The 22,744-nt window shown below is 43.8% G+C and overlaps 1 protein-coding gene across 1 annotated transcript in view; it reads left to right on the forward strand.

Moving 5' to 3' along the window:
* The window catches only part of LOC309569394 (uncharacterized protein), a 326,566-nt gene that overhangs the window by 117,281 nt on the left and 186,541 nt on the right, over nt 1–22,744 (forward strand). Inside the window, exons 14-19 of the mRNA XM_082275209.1 lie at nt 3,833–4,008; nt 4,142–4,278; nt 8,109–8,278; nt 10,951–11,071; nt 11,534–11,684; nt 12,879–12,961. Coding sequence (XP_082131335.1) covers nt 3,833–4,008; nt 4,142–4,278; nt 8,109–8,278; nt 10,951–11,071; nt 11,534–11,684; nt 12,879–12,961 — 838 coding nt within the window. The remainder of the gene's footprint in view (nt 1–3,832; nt 4,009–4,141; nt 4,279–8,108; nt 8,279–10,950; nt 11,072–11,533; nt 11,685–12,878; nt 12,962–22,744) is intronic.

Raw genomic sequence — 22,744 nt, forward strand, 5'->3', positions numbered from 1 at the left:
GCAAACAAATGGACATTTGAGTGTCTGCTGTAGGATCAGCAGTGTCGGCCCAACAGTAGGTTGGGAAGACTTCTTAGGTAGGTTCCAGCGTGAGAAGGTAGCCGCCCACAGAGGCAAGGATTTATTTTGTCTTTTATTTTATTTTGATGTTTTTGCTGCATGCACTGGCATGAATAAATTAGTCTTGTTTTCAACCTCTGCTCGGCTATCTCTCTGTGAAAACGCACCCCCCAAAGGGGTCATCCACGCCTACCACCGAGCTAATCCCTTACAATATATATATATATATATATATATATATATATATATATAACAATTTTTTTGTTTGTTATCGTTTACTGTTTTTAGCGTAACTTGTATTATTATTATGTAGTGTTGTGTTGCTCGAATGCTGAACAGCGTGTCGCCTTGCCAATTAAGATTGCACCTAGAATCTGATTGGTCATGGTGCTGTCACTTGGGCAGAAAGCTGGGACTGCAGACAGCCTCATGCCGGGGACAAACCTGGTGCCAAATCCCAAGTACAGGGAGTAGGACATATCTGTTATCACAGGTCACTCAGTCTTTGGCTGGGTAAGCGAGGTGTTGCTCCCTCACTGACAGAAACACTGATAAATGTTTCTTCCTAGTGTAGCAATGTCCCCATAGGGCTTGCTGTGCGATGACCTCCCGGGCCTCCTCTGATCACCTGCTGACAGTCACCTAGGGACAGTCCACACATCCATCCTTACTCCCAAAGGCTTGTTAAAGAAAGACTCCGAGCATATGTGTCCTTTGCATTTATACAGCATCCCAGCATGCACCGAGGCACGTTTCTCTGCCAATCACCAGGGCTGTACTAAATTCCTGTGCACTCATTTGTCAGGTTTCCTCCCACTGTCCAACATGCCTCCCTATTGTACCAGTGTGAAAGACTTCAGACAAACTGAGCTGCACCTGAGCACCATGAGCAGACCTCACTAGCAGATCCTGTTCTCTGGTAGGCAGAGAACGATATAGATTTACCTGGCAATCTTTCTGGTAAGCAGAAAAGATCCAAAACTATACTCTCTATAACGCTTACCTAGGAGGGTGCTACATCACCCCCTGCCAAACTGAGCCATGTCCTCACTGGCTGTGGGCATCCGCCCCTACAAAAATACCTATACAAACATTTACATGGAGTATCCCACAAATTTGGAAAGGTGGAAAAGGGAAATTAAATATGTACAGGGCCATGGGGGCCAGAAGATACAATAAATTATGTGAAAAAATATAGACCACTGCTGTACAAGATTTACAAATTTACACACAGGGTTTCACCAAGTGCATTCTTTTAATGCACCCCCTGCCAAACAAAAATCTTTCTGACAGTAAAAGTTTAAACATCCTGACTAACTATGCTACAAATAACATTTGTACATATATATATACAAGAAATAAACAATGGATGACCTTTCAAAGGCATGAAGATCCTCTACAAGCCTGTAAAGGAAAAGGGTGAGCACATAGTAACTCCACATCCTATATACTCACAGTGAGACTACCCTCTCCACAGAGGCGACCTTCTCACTTGCAGAATATCCAACACTAACGTAGAGACTTCTGAAGCATCCGGCCCCCTAAGGACACACTTGACTCGTCGTCCTGTTGTGTACCTGTAATAGACAAACAGAACAATCCTGCCAATCTAACTAAAAAAACACTTCTGTACTTGTTCCATCTGGGAACCATATGACTAGCAATAGGCACAGTCCCACTCAATTACCAGGGCACTGATTCTTTCCTATTCTAGTCAGACCCACAAGTTAGGATGAAGAAGTGCGGAGTCCACCCGACTGGTGTTCAGTGTCCTTCTCCCTGTACCACCGAGGGAACACATCTTCTCCTGGCGGCAGGCTATTATTGCTGGAGCCTGAGCAAAGCTTGCCTTACTTGTGAGTGTCTGTAAGAACTCTTCAAGGGATCCTTCTCTCTCCATTCCTCTCTCTGAAGAGGCAATGAGTCACTGCCCTTCTCTCACAAGGTAGCAACTCACACAAAGTTTCCTCCGACATCACTCTGGCGCACTAGCCCAAAGGAATCTTCGCAAAATGTCCTTCCTCTCTGTACTTCTCTTAGCAACAGTAGTGGCTAAGTGTCCTTTAGCAGGGTGTCTGTGAACTAGGGGTTTACCCCCTCCAGGTAGCAGCCCCTGTCTTTAATAGGAGAAGTCCTGAAGAAGAAGGCTGAAACAAGAACTCGACACACCTCTGTAGTAGTGGTCAGGATGAGGTATGCTAGCGATCTTGCCTTCAGGACTCAGGATACTGATGGTCCAGGCTTGGCCTTTTCCATCTGGGCAGTTGACCTCTACTCGGTCAATGTTAATGGACTGCCCCAAATTCCAATTCGCCTTGATAGACAGGAAGGTGTCCCACAAGTGAGGCCTGGATTGGTTCCGCTGTGGCTTAGGCACATATAGAAAGTCCCAAACAGCCTTTTCACACCAAGCCCCTCTCTTATTCTTGATTTCTTCCATTATCTCCTGAGGAGCATATGGATAATTGTATCCATACTCTATGGCCACCTTCCTTGGGACAAGGTGTTGAAAAGGTGAGAACCTCTGGAGTTTTTGCCTGTCTCCTCTCCACCTGTGGGTGTAAGGGGTCTCCACTTTCTTGATCAGTCTGGAGTAGGTGTCGTTCTGTGCCCAAGCCCGAGCAAAAGTGTGAGGTGGGGATAGATCTGGGACCCTAATGGCATAGGCCTCACAGAATCCCAGGTTCCTTGCGCACTTCATTCGAACAACCACTGCCTCTGTCTTTTCACTGAGTGAACTTGAACTTGCAGGACTTCTTTCTTCAGTTCCCCAGCCTCTCTCAACCTCCACTTCTGATCCCCAGTCATCGATTCCCTCTTCCTATCTCCTGAGTGGTGCAGTATCCCCTTCGCTGCTGCCATAACGCTGCCCAGCCTGCACGAATGGTACTGCAATGCAGATTGTGTTCCCTGACACAGATACACATACATCTGCCTCTTCTGTCTGTTCTTGAGCTCCGGTTTCACTTTTTCATTTACAAGCCAACCAAACTCCCTCACCGCTGTTAGAAATTTTCCAGCTGTTACCGGCTGCATGGCAGCACATGTATCAACACAACCCCTGATGTGCCGATCCCCGCGTCCCAGGTCACTGGTCTCTTGACAATAACTTGAAAGCACACTTGCACTGATTACTGTAAAGCAGACACAATTTTTTCCTACAATACAGCTCATCCTTTCTCCACCGACACTCCAGCACTTTACTTGAGAAGTCATGGTGTTTCTTAGGTAAATGTCCGGTTGTTGTCGGTAGCAACCACTGCTGTGACCATGACTTGAAAGCACACTTGCACTGATCACTGTAAAGCAGACATTACTTTCTCAACCGACATTCCAGCACTTTTCATAAGAAGACATAGCGTTTTGTGGGCAAATATCCGGCCGTTGCTGGTAGCAACCACTGCTATAACTCAGAGGAAATCCTCGGTGACGCCCCATAATTTAGCACTGTCCATGTAGGGCTTGCTGTGCAATGACCTCCCAGGCCTCTCTAGAACCTACCTAGGAGGGTGCTACACTAGCTAGAGAACAACTTCTTGCACATCCAGCCAGCAAGGGGGTGACCGTTGCAGACAGATGGGTATTTTTCTGCTTTGCCTTGCATAGTTGTCACCAGTACCAGGATTGTAAGTGTGACATTGGCCCTAAAGATTTTTGTTATATACACTGCTCTAGAATATCAATATCAACATCTGGACTATCAAGAGAAATGCTGAAGGATAAATAGCAGTTAATAGTTTTATTCTTTTCTACTATACTCTATACAAATCAGATGCGTACCTGTCCAAAGCTGAGATATACAAGCAGAAGAAGGACTACACTTTGGCTATAGTGAACTATTCGCAAGCTCTTAAGTGTCAGCCAACAAATGATGACATCTATTTCCGGCGAGCACAAATGTACGAGGCTCAGGATGAACTTATTATAGCCATGGATGATTATGCTCAGGTATTTATATGCAGTTAATATAATCCTATACTGCTCCAGAAACATCCTCTATGAAGAGTGTTTCTAAATGACCTACTGTAAATGATGAAGACCTGAATTAGCAAAACAGTATTTTTTTTTTTCATTCCTACAGTGCTTTTCTCATAATCCCAGTCGGACAGATGCTCTTATGAAGCATGGCATGTACTATTTCGAGAACAGCAACTGGAGTGCAGCAGTACAGGACTTCACATCTGCCATCAAACAGGACTTTACTAATGTGGAGGCCAGGTAAGGGCCTGGGCTACCTGATTGTGACATCTTCAACATGGAGGACTTCAATGTTTGTGCAGCCAACAAAATCATTCGTTAGAGACCCTTACTAAAATCCCCCATTTAAATTTGTGTTTCATGAAATTTAAATCTTTTTTTGCCCAAGCTACTTCCCATTTCCTGTAACGCCAGTGGTGCAAAAATTGTAATTTCTGTAAAGCACATGGCACAGTGAAATTCTTCTGAATGGGAGATTTGAATGTATGCAATATTTTCTGATGCTTTATGAAACTAGACACCCTTGGATGATTCCCTTAACCAAATCACAAGCTATCCTAAAGATACTCCTATGATAAAACTTTAGAGCGTATTGACAACACAATAAAAACAGGTATGTAGCCTTTTCTGGTTTATCTGCTCCCTAATCGTAATAAAGAGGAAATAAACTTTGCAATATTACCCACTCTATGACAAAAATCCATGGTTTCTAGGAATTTACAGGAGTCTAAGTTTAGCTCAGCCTGAAGCTGTGTTCACACTGCATGGACATTTCTTTTGTTCAGCCCGCTGGGTTGAACGACAAAAAACTTACTGTGTGTACCAGGCTTTAACAGTTTTTAAGCAAGTAGGGTTGGTGAGGCTAAGTGAAATGCAAGGAAATACAGTACTCCCTCTAGTGATAGATCTAAAAATATTTTAAGTTTTTGAGAATAACAGAAATATGGAAGAGCGAGGAAGAGGGAAAGGGATTATAACACCTGTTAGGTTTTTATTGCTGTGTCCTCACTGGGGAGATTTGTCATGTTTGCCGTTATCACAGAGAGTGAAAGAAAATCCCAAATTCTAGGTTGTCATCAGAACAGGGGAAATCCTCCAATAGAGACCCAAGTTCTGGTGACCCTGGTGACAACTAGGGATTCCCTCACTTTGAAGTTATTTCATCTCATTTCATGTTTTGGCGATAATACAAGAAGTGAAGGGGGATCTCCTCAATAGGACATAACTAGCAAAAAAAAGAGTCATAACCCTCCCATATGAAAATGGAAAAAAAATTGTTTACCTTTAGTTGTTATTTAACCACTTTACCACCGGAGGATTTTGCTGTCTTACGTCCAGGCCACTTTTTGCGATTCGGCGCTGTGCAACTTTAACTGACAATTGCGCGGTCGTGCAACGCCATACCCAAACGAAATTTACGTCCTTTTTTTCCCACAAACAGAGCTTTCTTTTGGTGGTATTTGATCACCTGTGCGATTTTTACTTTTTGCGCTATAAACAAAAAAAGAGCGTTTATTTTGAAAAAATAACAATATTTTTAACATTTTTTTATATGAAATTCCCCCCAAAAATCAATTTTTTTTAAATTTTTGGCCAATTTATTTTCTGCTACCTATGTTTGGTAAAAAAAATCACAATAAGCGTATTTTGATTGGTTTGCGCAAAAGTTATTGCGTTTACTAAGGGAAAGATTTCTGTCATTTTTGGTGTTTTTTTTTTTTAACGAGTAATGGCGGCGATCTGCGATTTTTTTTTTTTTTTTTTTTTGCGGTACTGCGACATTACGGTGGACAGATCGGACCCTTGACTGACATTTTTGACACTTTTGGGGGTACCAGTGACATTACTGCAGTAATCAGTGCTATACATATGCACTGTTACTGTAAAAATGACACTGGCAGGGAAGGGGTTAACTTTATTGGAGAGGGAGGGGTTAATGTATGCCTGGTGCTTACTAACGTGTGGGGGGGGAGGTGACTGAGTGACACAAGGACAGATCGGATGTTCAGCTATGCTGAACACTCCGATCTGTCACTCCCTGTCACTTAGGAGATCCGCCCGCTCTGTTTACACAGGCGGGCGGATCTCCAAACTAGATTCCCCGACGATCGGGGAAGAGCAGCGGCGATCGCCGCCGCTCCTCCCCTGGCCCGACTCCCGCTGTGAATGAATACAGCGGGAGCGCGCCTCCGGGGGAGGAGTCCAGCGACGTAGGTCTACGTCACTGGACGATAACGAGCCACTGTGCCGCAGTAGAGGCACAGTGAGCGGAGGTCAAGTGGTTAAGGTAGGTTCTGATATTATGTATTCACTTAAAATATATTATACTGTCCATTTAAATACATATGCTTTAACCACTTGCTGCCTGCTCAGAGTAGATACTGTGAGTGGGCAGCTTAGCCAGGCACTGCAATGTACACATACGTTGGGTGTACTTCCACCCCCTGCTGACCCATGCTGTGATTGGACACTGCAGACTTTTGTCAGTAGATTTCAGCCAGTGATTTATGGCTAAAATCTGATGATCATTTGTGGCCAATAACAGCACAGAGTTCTGTGTTGACTCTTTACACAGCGATCTATCTGTTTCTTCTCCCTGAAATCATCTCTTAGTTCAGGGAGAAAAAGCAGCTAGATCTGTTAGTAAAAGCAGCACACATTACACTTGTTAGGCACACAGTTAACCCCTTGACTGCTCCTTGATGTAAACCCCTTCCCAGCCAGTGCCATGTGTACAGTGTACAGTATTATCACTGATCACTGTATTAGCCAGTGTCAGTTAGCACTGAACACTGCCATCACTAGTATAGTGTCTGTACAGATCAGTATCTTGATGACAATCAGAACTATACTAGTGCCCCCAGTAGTATAGTGTTCCCAAAAATGCAGTTTGGTTTTTATCAAAGACATGTAGCCAATCACATTTTAACCTAAATTTCTGAAGGAATTTGATTTTATTGGATATGTTTTAAAACAGAAAGTAGAAAATATAATTTTTTTTTTTAAATTTTCTGTACTTTTTTTTTATATAATAAAAAATAAAAAACCCAATGCAGATCAAATACCACCAAAAGAAAGCTCTATTTGTGTAAAAATTATTCTATAAATTGTATTTGCGTACAGTGCTGTGACTATGCAATTGCCAGTTAAAGTAGCACAGTGCTGAATCACAAAAAAATGCTCTGGTGATGAAGGGGGTAAAACCGTCCAGAGGTCAAGTGAATAAACAGGAACTTCAGTCGCTCCTCAGATTTTTTTGTAGCCCCAGTTACCGGTTATGCAGTATTGTCCTGGATTCAGATACTCAACTGCCTAGTAGATCCAAGGCTGTTTATATTGCAGAGGGTAGCAGCAGTGCACAGAGCCTTAGCTGATCTTGGGGTTGAAGGTCCGCTTCATGAAGAGACAAAAATCCTAAAAACCTCAGGGTTTTTGCCAGGGACCTGAAAAGATTCTTAATAATTGTTGTTCCTATTGATGTCTTCCTTGCCATTTAATCGGCTAAGATTCTTTGAGTCACACAAGTAGAACCAAATGAGTGGAGTGAGGTTTGTGCAATGTGAGGTTTCTTATCCATGATAAAACAGTTTTTATGTACCTGCTGGTCCTCTCTTCTGTGTATTTCTTGGATGAGCATGAAAACCCTCCTGACTCCAATGCCATTTATGTTAATCATAAAACAAAAAGCAACCAAAAACAACTGATTCTTTCATCAGTTCAGAGTAATTGGAAAAGGTTGCCAATTGGTTGCTAAAGGTTCTTGCATTTGCTTTTTTTATGTTAGAATGGCCAAAGCAACCCAATAATTGCAGGAAATAGTCCTAAAGTAAAGCATTGCATATTATTTCCAGGCTGTTTTTGAGCTGCTAGGCCTCTGAGGGCCTCTGACAGACAATGGTGATCATTATTCCTCAGGGATTTTTTTTATTTGAATTGGATATTATTGTATTGGGGTACAATCTCCTGTAGCATTTTTTTGTCTTTTTTGAGAGATTAATGAGATTGTTTGTTTGTAAACGTGTGGCCAAAGCAGATTATTGTGATTTGTAGAGTGTGCTTCCATATAACAGAACTTACCGTGGAAGAGCGTATACCAAGCTAGGCCGCTACAATGAGGCAGCAGAAGACTTTTCGGCCATCATTCATTTGGATCCCAAGAACTGGATGGCTTTTTATTACCGAGGATGTTTGCTGCGCAAGTGCTATCCACGCCAAGCCCTGCAAGACTTCAGCATTTCTGGTAAAAAAAATGTTCAGAAGGAGAACTCTGCAACGGCAGTATCCTTGTTTTTCTCATTTAACTCCCCGTAACTCTTAATAATTATCTTCTTTAATCTAACCCTGACACTTAGCTATTAACCTAACCTTAACCTAATACTTTCATTTCACCCTAACCCTAAAATGTAACCTATCATTTAATCCTCTATAGCTTAACCATAACCTTACTAACCATATCACATTATTGGCTCTCAAAGCCACCTCTTGTACACTGGGAAACACACAACACACTCAGAAATATATCCAAAGCTACATATAAACTGTAAAAATTTAAAATGGGACTAAACTCTGCAATATACTCACCTTCACCTTCCAACAATACAACCGTTACATTCCTCACAGGCCAATGTAATTTTCTTTGATTGGCCGGCAGGGGGTGACGTCATCCCATGCATGGGAGTCAATCATGCTAGCACAGCCAAAGTGGGCCGAGCAGGCATGCTGAGCTGTGTATGTGCATTAAATAGAAGACTGTAAGCAGGTAGGTACAGTGCCATAAAAAGTATTCATACCCCTTGATATTTTCCAAAATTTGTCATGTTACAACCAAAAATGTAAATGTATTTTATTGGGATTTTATGTAATAGACCAACACAAAGTGGCACATCATTATGAAGTGGGAAAAAATGATAAATGGTTTTCAAATGTTTTTACAAATATCTGAAAAGTGTGGCGTGCATTTGTATTAAGCCCCCTTTACTCTGATATCCCTAACTAAAATCTAGCAGAACCAATTAACCTTCAGAAGTCACCTAATTAGTGAATAGAGTCCACCTGTGTGTAATTTTAACAAACAGCATCACGAAGACCAAGGAACACATCAGACAGGTCAGGAATAAAGTTGTGGAGAAGTTTAAAGCAGGGTTAGGTTATTTTAAAGCAGGGTTAGGTTATAAAAAATATCTCAAGCTTTGAACATCTCACAGAGCACTGTTCAATCCATCATCCGAAAATGAAAGAGTATGGCACAGCTGCAAACTTACCAAGACATGGCCGTCCACCTAAACTGACAGGCCGGGCAAGGAGAGCATTAATCAGAGAAGCAGCCAAGAGGCCCATGGTAACTCTGGAGGAGCTACAGAGATCCACAGCGCAGAAGGGCGAATCTGTCCACAGGACGGCTATTAGTTGTGCACTCTACAAATCTGGCCTTTATGGAAGAGTGGCAAAAAGCTATGTAGGGGACACAGCACACATGTGAAAGAAGGTGCTCTGGTCAGCTGAGACCAAAATTTAACTTTTTGGCCTAAAAGCAAAACGCTATGTGTGGCGGAAAACGAAAACTGCACATCACCCTGAACACACCATCCCCACCATGAAACATGGTGGCGGCAGCTTAATGCTGTGGGGATGCTGTTATTCAGCAGGGAAAGGGAAGCTGGTCAGAATTGATGGGAATATGGATGGAGCAAAATACAGGGCAAAATACATGGCGAACTTAGAAGAAACCTGTCTGCAAAAGACTTGAGAAAGAGTCTTGAGAAAGAGTCTGCAAAAGACTTGAGACTGGGGCGGAGGTTTTCCTTCCAGCAGGACAACGACCCTAAACATACAGCCAGAGCTACAATGGAATGGTTTAGATCCAACATATTCATGTACTAGAATGGCCCAGTCAAAGTCTAGACCTAAATCCAATAGGGAATCTGTGGCAAGACTTGAAAATTGCAGTTCACAGATGCTCTCCATCCAATCTGACAGAGCTTGAGCTATTTTGCAAAGATTAATGGGCAAAATGTTCACTCTCTAGATGTACAAAGCTGGTAGAGACATACCCAAAAAGACTTGCATCTGTAATTGCAGTGAAAGGTGGTTCTACAAAGTATTGACTCAGGGGGGCTGAGTACAATTGCACGCCACATTTTCAGATATTTATTTGTAAAAAATATTGAAAACCATTCATAATTTTCCTTCCATTTCACAATGATATGTCACTTTGCATTAGTCTATCACATAAAATGCCAATAAAATACATTTACGTTTTTGGTTGTAACATGACAAAATGTGGAAAATTTCATGGGGTATGAATACTTTTTCAAGGCACTGTAAGTGTGTGATCTCATGTCTCTTCTGCAGTAAACAGCTGCCTGCTTGCATATTTTTACATTTTATGTTTAGTTCCACTTTAACAATAAACTTCAAGCCCTATCACACCCAGGTGTTCCCATTGGCTAGCGAGGCTGTACAACTCAGTTAAGCACTAATATGGAGGCTTCAGAGTTGAGAGAGAATGAGTCCAAATTGAGAGACAAGCAGGCAGAACAAAGGTAGCACATGCAATTGGCCTTGGAGTATTACAGCAGCAACCCACAGTTGTGGTCAGTAGCAGGCCTAATGGTCAGATTTCCAGTGAATGACCAGGAACATGCTCCCAAGCATTGAGCAAGCGCCTTGTTCTTTACAGGAGTATATTCACAGCTTGGAAATGTGACTATAAGCTCTGCCATTGGTCAGGGTCCATGGGATGCTGCTGTACTTCTTCAAGCCAACTTCTATGTGCAGCTTCCACCATCCTTTCTCATCATATGCTCAGTTTGAACCACCTACGTTTGGTGCATGGGCTAATGTTTTAAGAGCACAGACTGTCTAAATGTATTCTATCCAGTGTCAGAATTATTATTTATTCATTCTCCACAGTGCTTCTTTATGATGAGTTTGAAAATCTGAATGCTTTTCTTCAGCGTGGTATTCTCTACACAGACCTAGGACTGTGGTCTGAGGCTGCATTTGACTTTGAACATGTACTGGCTTTGGATAGGTATGTCGTGGTCTTCTTTGATCTATTTTATTACATCTTGTGTATGATATTTAATGTATGTATGAGGTTATAATATACATTAACTATCATTTGTTAACAAATCTAAATATGACACTGATTAAAAAGTGATTCAATTCATTATTCATTTATTTTTTTACGCTTCCTGATAATTAATTGTTATTACATTTTGCAGCATAAAATCATGAAGCATCCTTTACCTTTTTATATAGATGTTAGCTGTAAGTGAAGTCTTATCCCCATATTTCAATTCTGCCTTTCTTTAAACTGATGCAAACTATAAAAGTCAGAAATGTAATCCTGAGTGTGTAGGGGTGTATTTTCTGGGTAATGACTACCAGGCATGGCAAACCTTTATTTTGCATTAATACATGGTAGCATAGGTTTGGCATTGAGCCGGCCTTTTTTTATATTGTTTCTGAAGCTGTTTTTGGTTTTCCTCAGGACTGTGGCTGTGGCACATGTAAATTTGGGTCTAATTTGCCTTCTGCACCGAGAACAATATTCCCAAGCCGTCCATCACTTCTCTGCAGCTATAAAAGTGGACCCTCTCTGTATTAGAGCATATCTCTGCAGGGCACAAGCTTACAGACAGGTACCTGTTGTATATTTTGTCTCTTTGTAATTGACTCTGTACTTTACTGCAAGGGATTGAGAAAGATCTTGAGAACCCTGAGGAAAGAAATAATTTACATGATATGATAAGTGGTGGATGTGGCACGATTGCACTAAGAGTGGGAGGTACTCAAAGAGGTATAGTTAAATAAAACCTGAACATACTCACTATATACACAAAATACATAAAACAGACAGACATAAAATAAAATATGTTATAAATATTGTGGCACAAACAAAAGTCTCACAGACATAAGGCTAACCTCAGCACCCAAAAAAATGAGAAAACATGGGGGGTGTATCACAGCAAAGAGTAGGTGTGGCCTAAAGGAACATTTAAATATAGCCTAAGTATAAGCCTACTCAAAGTACACTGTAGACATATGCTGCAGATCGTGCACCCACAAAATATTTCTTACTTACTGCATCACATTGGTGGTCAGCTTATGTGTACCCCCCTCATTGGTGCTCAATATCTGTGTCCCATTACATTGCGGCTCAGTGTGTATGAGTCTCATTCACAGGAGGAACATCCTGAGCCAGCACCAGCCCGCACACCACCAGGACACGGTTAAATTGTTTCCCTCATCTTCTCTTTCTGATCCAGAACTGCCAGCTAACCGAATACTGGTACCTCTGACACAAGTTCTGGAGAGTAGCACTCCACACCTCCGGAGGCAGTTGTATGTCCCAGTGTTCTGTGTACTGCACTTATCATCCTCATAAAGGAAATGTCATGAATGTGGGTAAGTGGGTGGAATAACAGCTGGCTGTAGAAGAAGCTGCTAGTCTAAAAAAAAAAGGGCATTCACAGAATTGGGACCTGAAGCACCCAGTAGGAGATTCAGATCATGCGCCCTGGGTGTCTGAAGCTAGAGACACCCCTGGAAAAGAGTGACAGTAGATGACCTCATCGCTGTGCCAATTCTCCCTTCACTGTCCAAAAACAGGTTGAGGTGGGTCCAGGATGACCAGATGGGGTTGAATGAGAAGGATGCTTTTGGGAACATTCCTGGGTTGAAGCTGAATATTGCAGTAACTCTGGTTTTGTTAGTTTTATCATTTGATTGTCACATTTTTATTGTGCTATTTTTACAATTTTATTTTTTTAAATAATACTATATGATCTAATATTTATTGGATGATTGAGATTTGCACATGTTATACCCCACAGCAAAAAGATTTGCAGAATGCATTAAAGGATATAACCCGCGCCATCCATCTGCATCCAGACTTCCCGGAACCATACATAATCCGGTTAGTATGTCTTATATGCATAACCAAATGTAATTACTGTGCTAATATGCAAAAAAAAAACCCCGAAACATTTCAAAATATTTTTGATATATCATTTTGACACGGATGTTACTAGGATCCTTAGCTTAAATACATCTTAGAAAATATGAGGTAAATAGACAGAATTGAATTCTTGTGGACAGGTTGTCACCTGAAAGCCAAGAGCTTACAAACAGTTGGATCTCTAATGTGTGTTATACAGCAGGAATGCTGCAGAGAGTGGTGCCATATCATCACATACCACCATGCCCTGCAGCATTTAGGATTTGTTCACTGCCAAAGGATAAGAATCTGTGACATCCTGTCACACATACTGTCATCCAACAAAGATCCATTAAATAAAGGTAAGTATACAAAATTTAAAAAAGATAAAATATTCAAAATTCTTGTTTACTAGCTAATATAAGGAGCATGTAAATGCAGTTATGATAAATTACCACCAGATGGTGCTAGAGGTGTAATAACTTGGATAGGTAATCATAATTATAAATGGGCTTTTAAAGCATACAATCACAGGGAACTCACAAATTTAAACTTATGGCAATTTTTATAACATTTATGATGTGTGCAGGTAAGCATCAATACAGTTAAATAAAAACTATATAAAAGTGAAGATATTAAACCTATCTTCTGCTGTTAAAGTTTCCACTATATATATATATATATATATATATATATATATAGAGAGAGAGAGAGAGATATAGAGAGAGATGCAAGTGGATTATTTGTATATGTCTATTTAGTTTTATTACATTTCAACCAGTCATCTAGCTAAGGTGACAAAGGAGAAGTCCATTCTAACCAATTCAGTAACTTTTCTGAGCACAGTCCCCATCTACGGCAGCGTGAAATGTATATCATACAGATCAGGGTTTCTGTGAAAACTGCCGCATGGGAAGGAATATATAAGAATACAGTGGCAGACAGTACAGGTGCATTGTGAAGCAGTTTGTATTGACTTGTTTTTGTTTCAGTGGTCATTTTGTACAGGACGGTTTCCTAACTAATTGCCTGGAATTTGTAATAACATTGGTGGCACTGTGACAATATGAAGTTTGTATGGTGGTACACAGTTTAGCAAAGTCTGGGCAACAATCGCTTATAGAATATTAGCAGATGGTCTAGCCAGGAGAATGACCATTTGCCACTGAAATCCAATAAAAACCTATGCAAAAAGGCATGTTGGGCTTCTTTGTGGGCTATCTACATGCTGTTTTTGGTGGCATCCGCCGCCATTTTGCGGTAGCCAAAAGATTGTTCCGACCGCATGTTCGGCGGCCATTTTGGTGGAGCCTTCAATGCAGTCCTATGGGGCAGCCATTTTCCCTGAGTCATGCAGCCTATACGTTCAGCCTACTCTAACAGCAAGGACATCGGTGGCAACACTCTGCGGGGCTCTCCAGGTTATTGCTCTCAATATATTTTTCTGTATTGTCATTCTAGCTCAGTTTTGTCTTCTCCTGTTTGGGGGTCTTTTGTCACTGTAGCTGTAGTGGTGGGCTGCGCACTCCGCAGCGCTCTTAAAGGGGCAGTACAAATTTGTTTTTTGCACCTTGTTTGTCATTTGAGCAATGGATTATCAGGACAGAAAATTCCCCCCAACTCTGGTGGGGGTCCCCAATTCTCCTGTGGCCCCTCTGAGACCTGATTTGGCCGCTGTAGTGGCGTCCTTGGTGTCAATCATGGAAATGCTGATGGCTGAATGTGCTACTAAAAAGAGGCTCAGATTGTCTCTCTCCTCTGATTCAGATGGTGATATGGCTGCTGCTGCTGCGAGTGTGCCCTTTTCAGGGTCTCGCTCATCCTTGGACCCGCTGGGATCTGAGGGGGAGGCAGAGGTGGAAAGGGTTAATACCTCTTCCCCGGGGTCGCCTGAAGTGCGGGCGACCATGGATGAATTAATTGTTTTCTGTTACGGAAACACTGCTTTGGGAGGATGAGCCCAGTCCTCCGGGCGTTGTGTCCTCATTTGGGACGCACAGGACCCGCAAGTCGGCGCAGGTTTTTCCCTGGCCCGCTGAGTTTCATTACACGGTTAATGAAATATGGCGCACGTTAAAACGTCCATTCCTGGTGCCTAGTCGGTTCAAATTGCTTTATCACTTTGCTCCGGCTACGGAATCACGATGGTGTGTGCCTCCACAGGTTGATCACACTGTGGCCGTGTTAAACAAGGCTACATTGGTTCCTGCTGAGGATACCCCGGTTTTCCGGGATCCCACGGACCGGCGGTTGGAGTCTTTAGCCCGCCATTCCTATTCAAATTTGTTCACTGTGCCAGAAAGGAGGGCAAAGTGCGTCCTATTCTGCACCTGAAAGCGCTGAACCGCTTTGTGCGCGTTCGGAAATTCCGTATGGAGTCTCTCCACTCGGTGGTGGCTTCTCTGAGCCCAGGGGAATTCCTGGCTTCGATAGATCTCAAGGATGCGCACCTGCACATCCCCATTTTCGAGGGTCATCAGGGGTACCTTCGGTTTGCTATCGCAGAGGACCACTACCAGTTTGTGGCGTTACCTTTCGGTCTCGCTTCGGCACCAAGGGTTTTTACCAAAGTGTTGGCGCCGGTTCTGGGCCTGCTGAGGACTAAGGGCATTGCGGTCTTGGGTTACTTGGACGATCTACTTTTGAGATCGCGTGTCAGCCAGGACCTAGTGCGCGATCTGTCCACCACGGTACAGGCGCTCCAGGAGTTCGGATGGACCATCAACTTTCAGAAATTGACGTTGTCTCCATCGGTTCGTCTTCCCTATCTGGGAATGATTCTGGACTCTGCTCAGGCAAAGGTGTTCTTGGCGGAGGAAAAGCTCCGGACCTGGCAGGACGAGCTCAGGTCCCTCAGGGACAATCCGTCCTCGTCACTCAGGACCTGTATGCGGGGCCTGGGGTTAATGGTGTCGGCATTCGAGGCGATACCCTTTGCTCAGTTTCACACGTGGGCTCTCCAGGCGGAGATCCTGGCCAGGTGGGACAGACTGCCTCAGTCTCTGGATCTGAGTGTCTCATTGAACCGTCAGACCAGATTGGCTCTTCTGTGGTGGCTCCAGTCCCCGTCAGTGGCAGAGGGCAAGTCCTTGGGTCCGTTGGTGTGGACGGTGATTACCACGGATGCCAGCCTGTCGGGCTGGGGTGGGGTCCTGGGCAACCTGTCTGCCCAGGGCACTTGGTCGGAGGAGGAATCGATAAATGTGCTGGAATTGCGAGCGATAAAACTCTGTCTCTTCCAGTGGTCGGACCGTCTTCGGGGTCGTCCTGTCCGGGTACAGACGGACAATGCTACCGCGGTGGCTTACATCAACCACCAAGGGGGCACCAGGAGTGCTCGGGCGGCCCGGGAGGTGACCGACATTCTGTCTTGGGCTGAGACTCATGTCCCGGCGATCTCAGCAGTTCACATTCCGGGTGTGGAGAATTGGCAGGCCGACTATCTGAGCCGCCAGACCCTGGACCAGAGGGAATGGTCCCTACACCCGGAGGTCTTCCAAATGCTGTGTGCGAAGTGGGGATCCCCGGACATGGATCTGTTCGCATCTGGGCTAAACCAAAAGATGGAAAGGTTCGTGGCAAGAACGCGCGATCCGCTGGCGGACGCCTCGGATGCGTTAGTGGCCCCTTGGCATCAGTATTGTCTGATGTATGCCTTTCCTCCGATTCAGTTGCTGTCCAGGTTCCTCCGCAGGTTAACCTCGGAACCGCACCTAGTGATTCTGGTGGCACCGGACTGGCCTCCCTGGTCCTGGTACGCCGTTGTTGTTTACCTGGCAGTGCCAATGCGGGAAGATCTACTGTCTCAGGGACCGATCTTCCATCCTGCTTTACAGTCGCTGGCTTTAACGGCCTGGCTGTTGAGACCCAGGTCCTGAGGGACAAGGGTCTCTCCCCTGAGGTTATCCCTACTCTAATCAAGGCTAGGAAAACCTCCTCTGGTAAAATCTATTACCGTACCTGGAAAGCTTACTTCACCTGGTGTGAGTCCAGGGGGTTCTCCCCTCGCTCTTACTCGGTGTCAAGAGTGTTGGCTTTCCTCCAGTCTGGAGTGGACCAGCGCCTGGCGCTGGCCACGATAAAGGGCCAGGTGTCTGCACTGGCTATCCTTTTCCAACGCCCTGTGGCGTCTCATTCCTTGATTCGCACCTTCATTCAAGGTGTGCGACATCTGGCTCCTCCCAGGAAGGAGCCTTTACCTCCATGGGACTTGAACTTGGTTCTGTCCATGTTACAGCGTGCTCCCTTTTGAAAACGTCAGGGAGATATCGTTGCCTCTGCTGTCAAAAAAGGTTGCTTTTTTAGTGGCGATCACTTCGGCTCGCAGAGTGTCGGAGCTGGCGGCGTTGTCTTTCCGCTCCCCTTACTTGATAATTCACAAGGATAAGGTGGTTTTGAGACCACCCCCGTCCTTTCTTCCCAAGGTGATCGCTGAGTTCCACCTTAATGAGGACGTTGTCCTGCCTTCGCTTTATACGAAGCCTAAGCATCCAAAGGAGATTGCTTTGCATTCCTTGGATGTTGTCAGGGCAATCAGGGTTTACCTGTCGTCTACGGAAGAATCCTTTCGGAAGACGGATTCCCTATTTGTCCTTCCTGAGGGATCTCGGAAGGGCATGGCTGCGTCTGCAGCAACTATTGCCAAATGGATCAGACAGACCATTGAGCAGGCTTATGCTTTGAAGGAACGGGTTCCACCCTTCCCTGTTAAGGCGCACTCTACCAGATCTTTGAGTGCATCCTGGGCCTATTGGCATTGGGCCTCGGTGGCCCAGGTGTGCAAGGCTGCGACTTGGTCGTCGGTGCACACCTTTTCCAAATTCTACAAAGTAGATGTTCTGGCATCAGCTGATCCTTCTCTTGGCCGCAAAGTTCTCAGTGCGGCAGTGCCATGAAGGACCCTTGAATTTTTTCTGGGTCCCTGGCTGTTGGTATTTGCTTTCCTGGGCTGTTTCTTCTGTTGAGCATTGTTTTTTTCTGTTGCCCAGTAGGTTCTCTTACGGTGCATGTAAGATTCTTTTCTCTGATGTGGGTACTGCATTGCCTTTTCTACGGTTGCGTCTCCCACCCCTCATGTCTATAATGCTTTGGGACATCCCAACAGTGATGACTTAGAGGAGGCGGCGACTGTCGGAAGACGTAAGAGAAAACTGAATTTTTGTAAAATCTTACCTGTAAATTTCCTTTCTCTGAGTCCTCCGACAGTCGCCGCCCCCGCCCCTCTTTTGGGGTTCTTATTACCTACTGCTATGCTACCAAACTGAGTTGGGAGTGGTCACTGCAGGGGGGTATTGACCAGATGGGACAGCCCCCATGGGTGTGTATATGCAAATGCCTTTGTTCTTTTGACTAAGTCTTTATGCCTAGCTGCTCCTGCAGAGCGGAAGTCAATACCCAACAGTGATGACTTAGAGGAGGCGGCGACTGTCGGAGGACTCAGAGAAAGGAATTTTACAGGTAAGATTTTACAAAAGTTCAGTTTTTTACTGCCCCATATGGACAGGAATATACTGGGGTCTAGTGTGGGAATATACCCCCAATTAGACTCCATGGAATATAAGGGTCATGATCCCCTAAGCATTGGAGCATTTTTTTTTTAGAGGTTAAAGGTCCCCAATTTTTGGAGGCCATTGGAGCAAGGCAAATTTCTGAGGGTAGCCTTGTATGTCTATATGTATTTTTTACTGAGGCTGCCAAGTAGTGACATGGGATACCATAATTCCTTACTTCCTCTTCTCATCGTGGCTGACTTCTTCTTCTGATCTTGATGGCAAACAGTGCAGAAACAACCCACATGGTTATCATATATTTATGGTACCAGGGTCCTCAGTTAAATTTCTACTAGGGACAAGCTCTCCCTTTGATTCCATGGAGATTTTCTGCTTGCTTTGGTTTTCCATTAGAACCCCAAAAACATATCAATCTCTGTCCATATGACCATGGTAGGGGTATTCTATAGAAAGCAACTTTGTTACAGAACAGTTCTGTGTACCCTGATTGCAATATCGCATGTGTGTCACTGCTGTGCAACTAAAGGAAATAAGCTGGGTTTTATCAAGCAAACAAAAAAAAAAGCACACTATTGGTGTTAATGTACATGTAGCAAGGTTTCCAGGCCTATGGCCTGATGCGGGTCTGCCATTAGTACCGGTAATCTCTCCGGCCCATGTGAGCTGTGACCCTGGGTGTGATAACTGAAGCAGCGACAACTCCGGCATCTTTGTTTGTGGTTTTTATTGGAATTAGGGGATGGGAGAAGGGAATGAGTGGGATACTCCTTGAGGCTTAAACTAATTACAAGTAGGACTTTTACTTCTGAAATGCCCTTCCTTGACGCCAGCCAACGCTCACTGACACTGAGAATATTCTGTAAAACAGAAGAAGTGCTGAATCCTCGACTTATAGTCCAGAAGATCCAAGACTGAGAAATGTAGAACTCCTGACACTGTTGTACTGTGAAAGTCATGAATACTTTCCCCCGCCTGCAACAGCTTGAGGTAGTATATAGTAGAACTCTGTATAGCTGTCACTGTAACTGGCACGCTCTGTACAATTCAGGGCCCAAACTGCAGGTGCCCCCTTTAACCTCAAACTCTTCAGGGTCCACTGACTATGTACCCCCTCCGTAGCTTCAGGGTCCTCAACCTAGGTACCCCCCTTTACAGCTAGCTGACACTGGATCCCAGAACCTCTTCCGTAGTGGTCCCCTTTAACTTCAGGCAGACCCCCAGGGGCAATCCTCAGTACTCGCAACCTGTGTAGACCTTCCTGGGACTGGACCCCTCTCTCCCTCTGCAGGCTCTCGGCACACCGGATCCCCTCAGCTCAACTCAGCACTCTCTGGACATTTAGGCGACACCCTGAGACATCCACCTTCCTCAGACAGGAGGAGAGACAGCCGCACTCTCCCTCCTGGGACTCTGCTCCCGCCAAAGACACCATGCTACGCACTTCCCCCCAAACTTATACCCGCTCCCAGAATCCTTTGCAGCATAATCTGCCTTCTAGGGCAGTTACAAGCTGAGATGTGTCCCCTGATTGGGCTTCCCACATTGCCCTATGAGAGCCTCTCACAGGAGCCAGTGGGGATACTTCTCCCCTCAGCAGGCACATCTGGAAGCCCTGACACCATAGCTAAATAAATCACAGCCCTGCTGTTAGGCAGACAAGGCCCACTATCCATTTACATAGCACCTACCTGTAGGGTGCGACATACATAATTCTGTAATTGTAAAAGATCTGTGATATATGATCTCCCCCGATGTCACCAATTCAGATACTAGTATTCATATAACCACTTGACGAGCCCAAACTTGTGAAAGACTGCACAGCACAGCTCTTTTCATTTTAAATTAGCACTTGCTGTATAAATAGGCATGCTCATTAAGACTTCTTGAGACTAATCTAAGAGAGGATGTAAGCAGCATTCATGTATTAAAACTTCATCCTATGTGTTAGTCTCTCTAAATTTAAATCCCCACACTGCATTTTTATTTTTAGTAAAATCTTGTGTTGAGCAAAACACACCCTCAATATTTTCTCATCCAGTTTCCTGTGGGTCCCCAGACAGCAAATCTTTACTTCAGAAAGCGTGTGTCTTTGCGCCTACAGAGACACACGTATGAGGATCCTGAGCAATCAGATTCGGACCAGTCAGAAAAGAGTATTGTAAATGAAGAACAGTGGAAAAAATGAGCATTACAAAGCTCTAATTCTACCCAGTATGGTTTTGTTTTTTTTATTTGTTTGGTTCACAAAACAGCAGGTGATATTAATGTGACACCAAACCATTCAATATGCATCTTTGTACCCATTGAGTGACTTAATTGGTGGCTCCTATAGATAGGACCATATCTAATGTGCAAGCTCCTACATCCTAGTGCTTCTGCTTGCATATAGGATAGGGTTAGAATAATTTGTACAGTTGTTTGTCCATGAAAGATTCCTTTACTGTATATCTGCCACTGCTCCTGGTGATTTCTTATGTACATATGGTATTGCTTTCAGACAATAAATCTCCAGAGATCTCTGTCCTAAATGGCTTCAAGTCTATCTCCTCTTTCTTATATCAGCCTAAAGATCTTGGTGCAGGCATTTCTAGGCTTTTCTTTTTTTACTCTTGTCTTGTGGAGTTCTTAGTCAAGGCCTGTCTGGTGCTGTCCAGTACAGGTTTGTGGAGTAGGTGGCTATTGGCCAATCCATTCCAAGTATTATTTGCAGAAACCTGATGTGTTTTCTGCCAAAACTGCAGTCACTGATCTTGTCAGATCAACCTATCTGGAAAGTCTGCCTCAAGTGGTTTTGATATTTGCAGGCCCTGTTTTTTTTTTACCATTCCTGAAATGCTTGATAGCATTTTTGGTTTCTTCTTTGGTTTTCTTATCAATGTTTTACTACACCTGTAGGAGATAAAGAAAAACTTAGGTACACAGAAAATTTCTTCCAGTGTAGAAATTTGTAGGCGGTGGGTAGGTAGCTTGCTTATCTAATTAGCACTCTTATTAGTTAACGAAACATCTTACATTCAGTAAGAAAAAGCTAAGTAATATGCAAACGTTCCAAACAATTTCTATTGATCATTTTCCTTCATCTAACATTATTCTTGAATTGATGTTGTTGTTTTTATATATATTTAGATCCATAGCTGTAATGAAGGGAATATTTTATTGCCCTGAAACATGTTGGATCATTTCCGCTACTACTTTATAAAATATTTTCGAAAGTATCTTTTGAATTGCCTGCTGTTTTGTCTATTTGTGGTTTGTGCCTCCTGGTTGAGTGCTCTCTCCAATTGAATTTTTTTAGCCTGATCTGTGCTAGCCAGATGGATGCTGGGTGAATGTATTGTCAGGGGACTCAATGTCTGACACTCTTCCCATCGCATCTGCACTTGCCACTGTTTATATAGTTTATAATTTTTCCCTTGATATACCATCATTAAAAAATGTGCTATAGGGGCAAAGTATGTAGACACCTCTACAAACTATTCTATTCAGGTGTTTCCATTTAAAGGTGTGCAGTGGTTGGCTACATACTGAATGCATTTATGTCACCTCTTACTCTTTATTCCCTTAAAATAGAAGGTGAGTATGCGCACACAAAGATAATTATAGGTGAAGCATTGCTAGTAGTGTTGAGCGAAGACGGACTGTATTATTCGTGTTCGTACCGAATAATTGGATTTTTTTTACCCGAACACGGACACGGACACTTTACTGTATGTTCGGGTAAAAATCCGTGTTCGGTCGTTTTATTTCCGGGTTTTGCATGCTTTGGCGCTCTTTTCATGGCGGGCTTTCAACAGCCAATCAACAATCGTTTAACTGGTGTGCCTTAAGCCATCCCAGCCATGCCTGCAAATGTCTTAGTAGCTGTGATTGGCCGTCTGAAGCATGTGACCAAGTCTTTATAAGTTCGAGGCAGCCGCCGCAGCAGCGTCATTCTGCTACTTAGCTAAGGGACAGAGCACACATCAATGTGCTGGCTGCTGATTAGGGAAAGATAGGCAGGAAAAAACCATTTGTGTCCGGATAGAATTGAGGGACAGGTCGGAGTGTTTAGGCAGGGCGAGTTGTAGGCATTTTAGGGATAGAGTCTGCTGAATTATAGGGTCAGTGTCTTCTACAAACTACAATCGATATTGCTGTGTGGGGGGTGGGGTGAATCTGCACTCAATCCTGATCTACGATCTCTTCTCAATCCTGTTAGGGACAGAGTCTGCTGAATTTTAGGGAAACTGTGTTCTACAAACTACAATCGATA

This window comes from Pelophylax lessonae, assembly GCF_965119305.1.
Source record: "Pelophylax lessonae genome assembly, chromosome: 13".
Taxonomy (NCBI): Eukaryota; Metazoa; Chordata; class Amphibia; order Anura; family Ranidae; genus Pelophylax; species Pelophylax lessonae.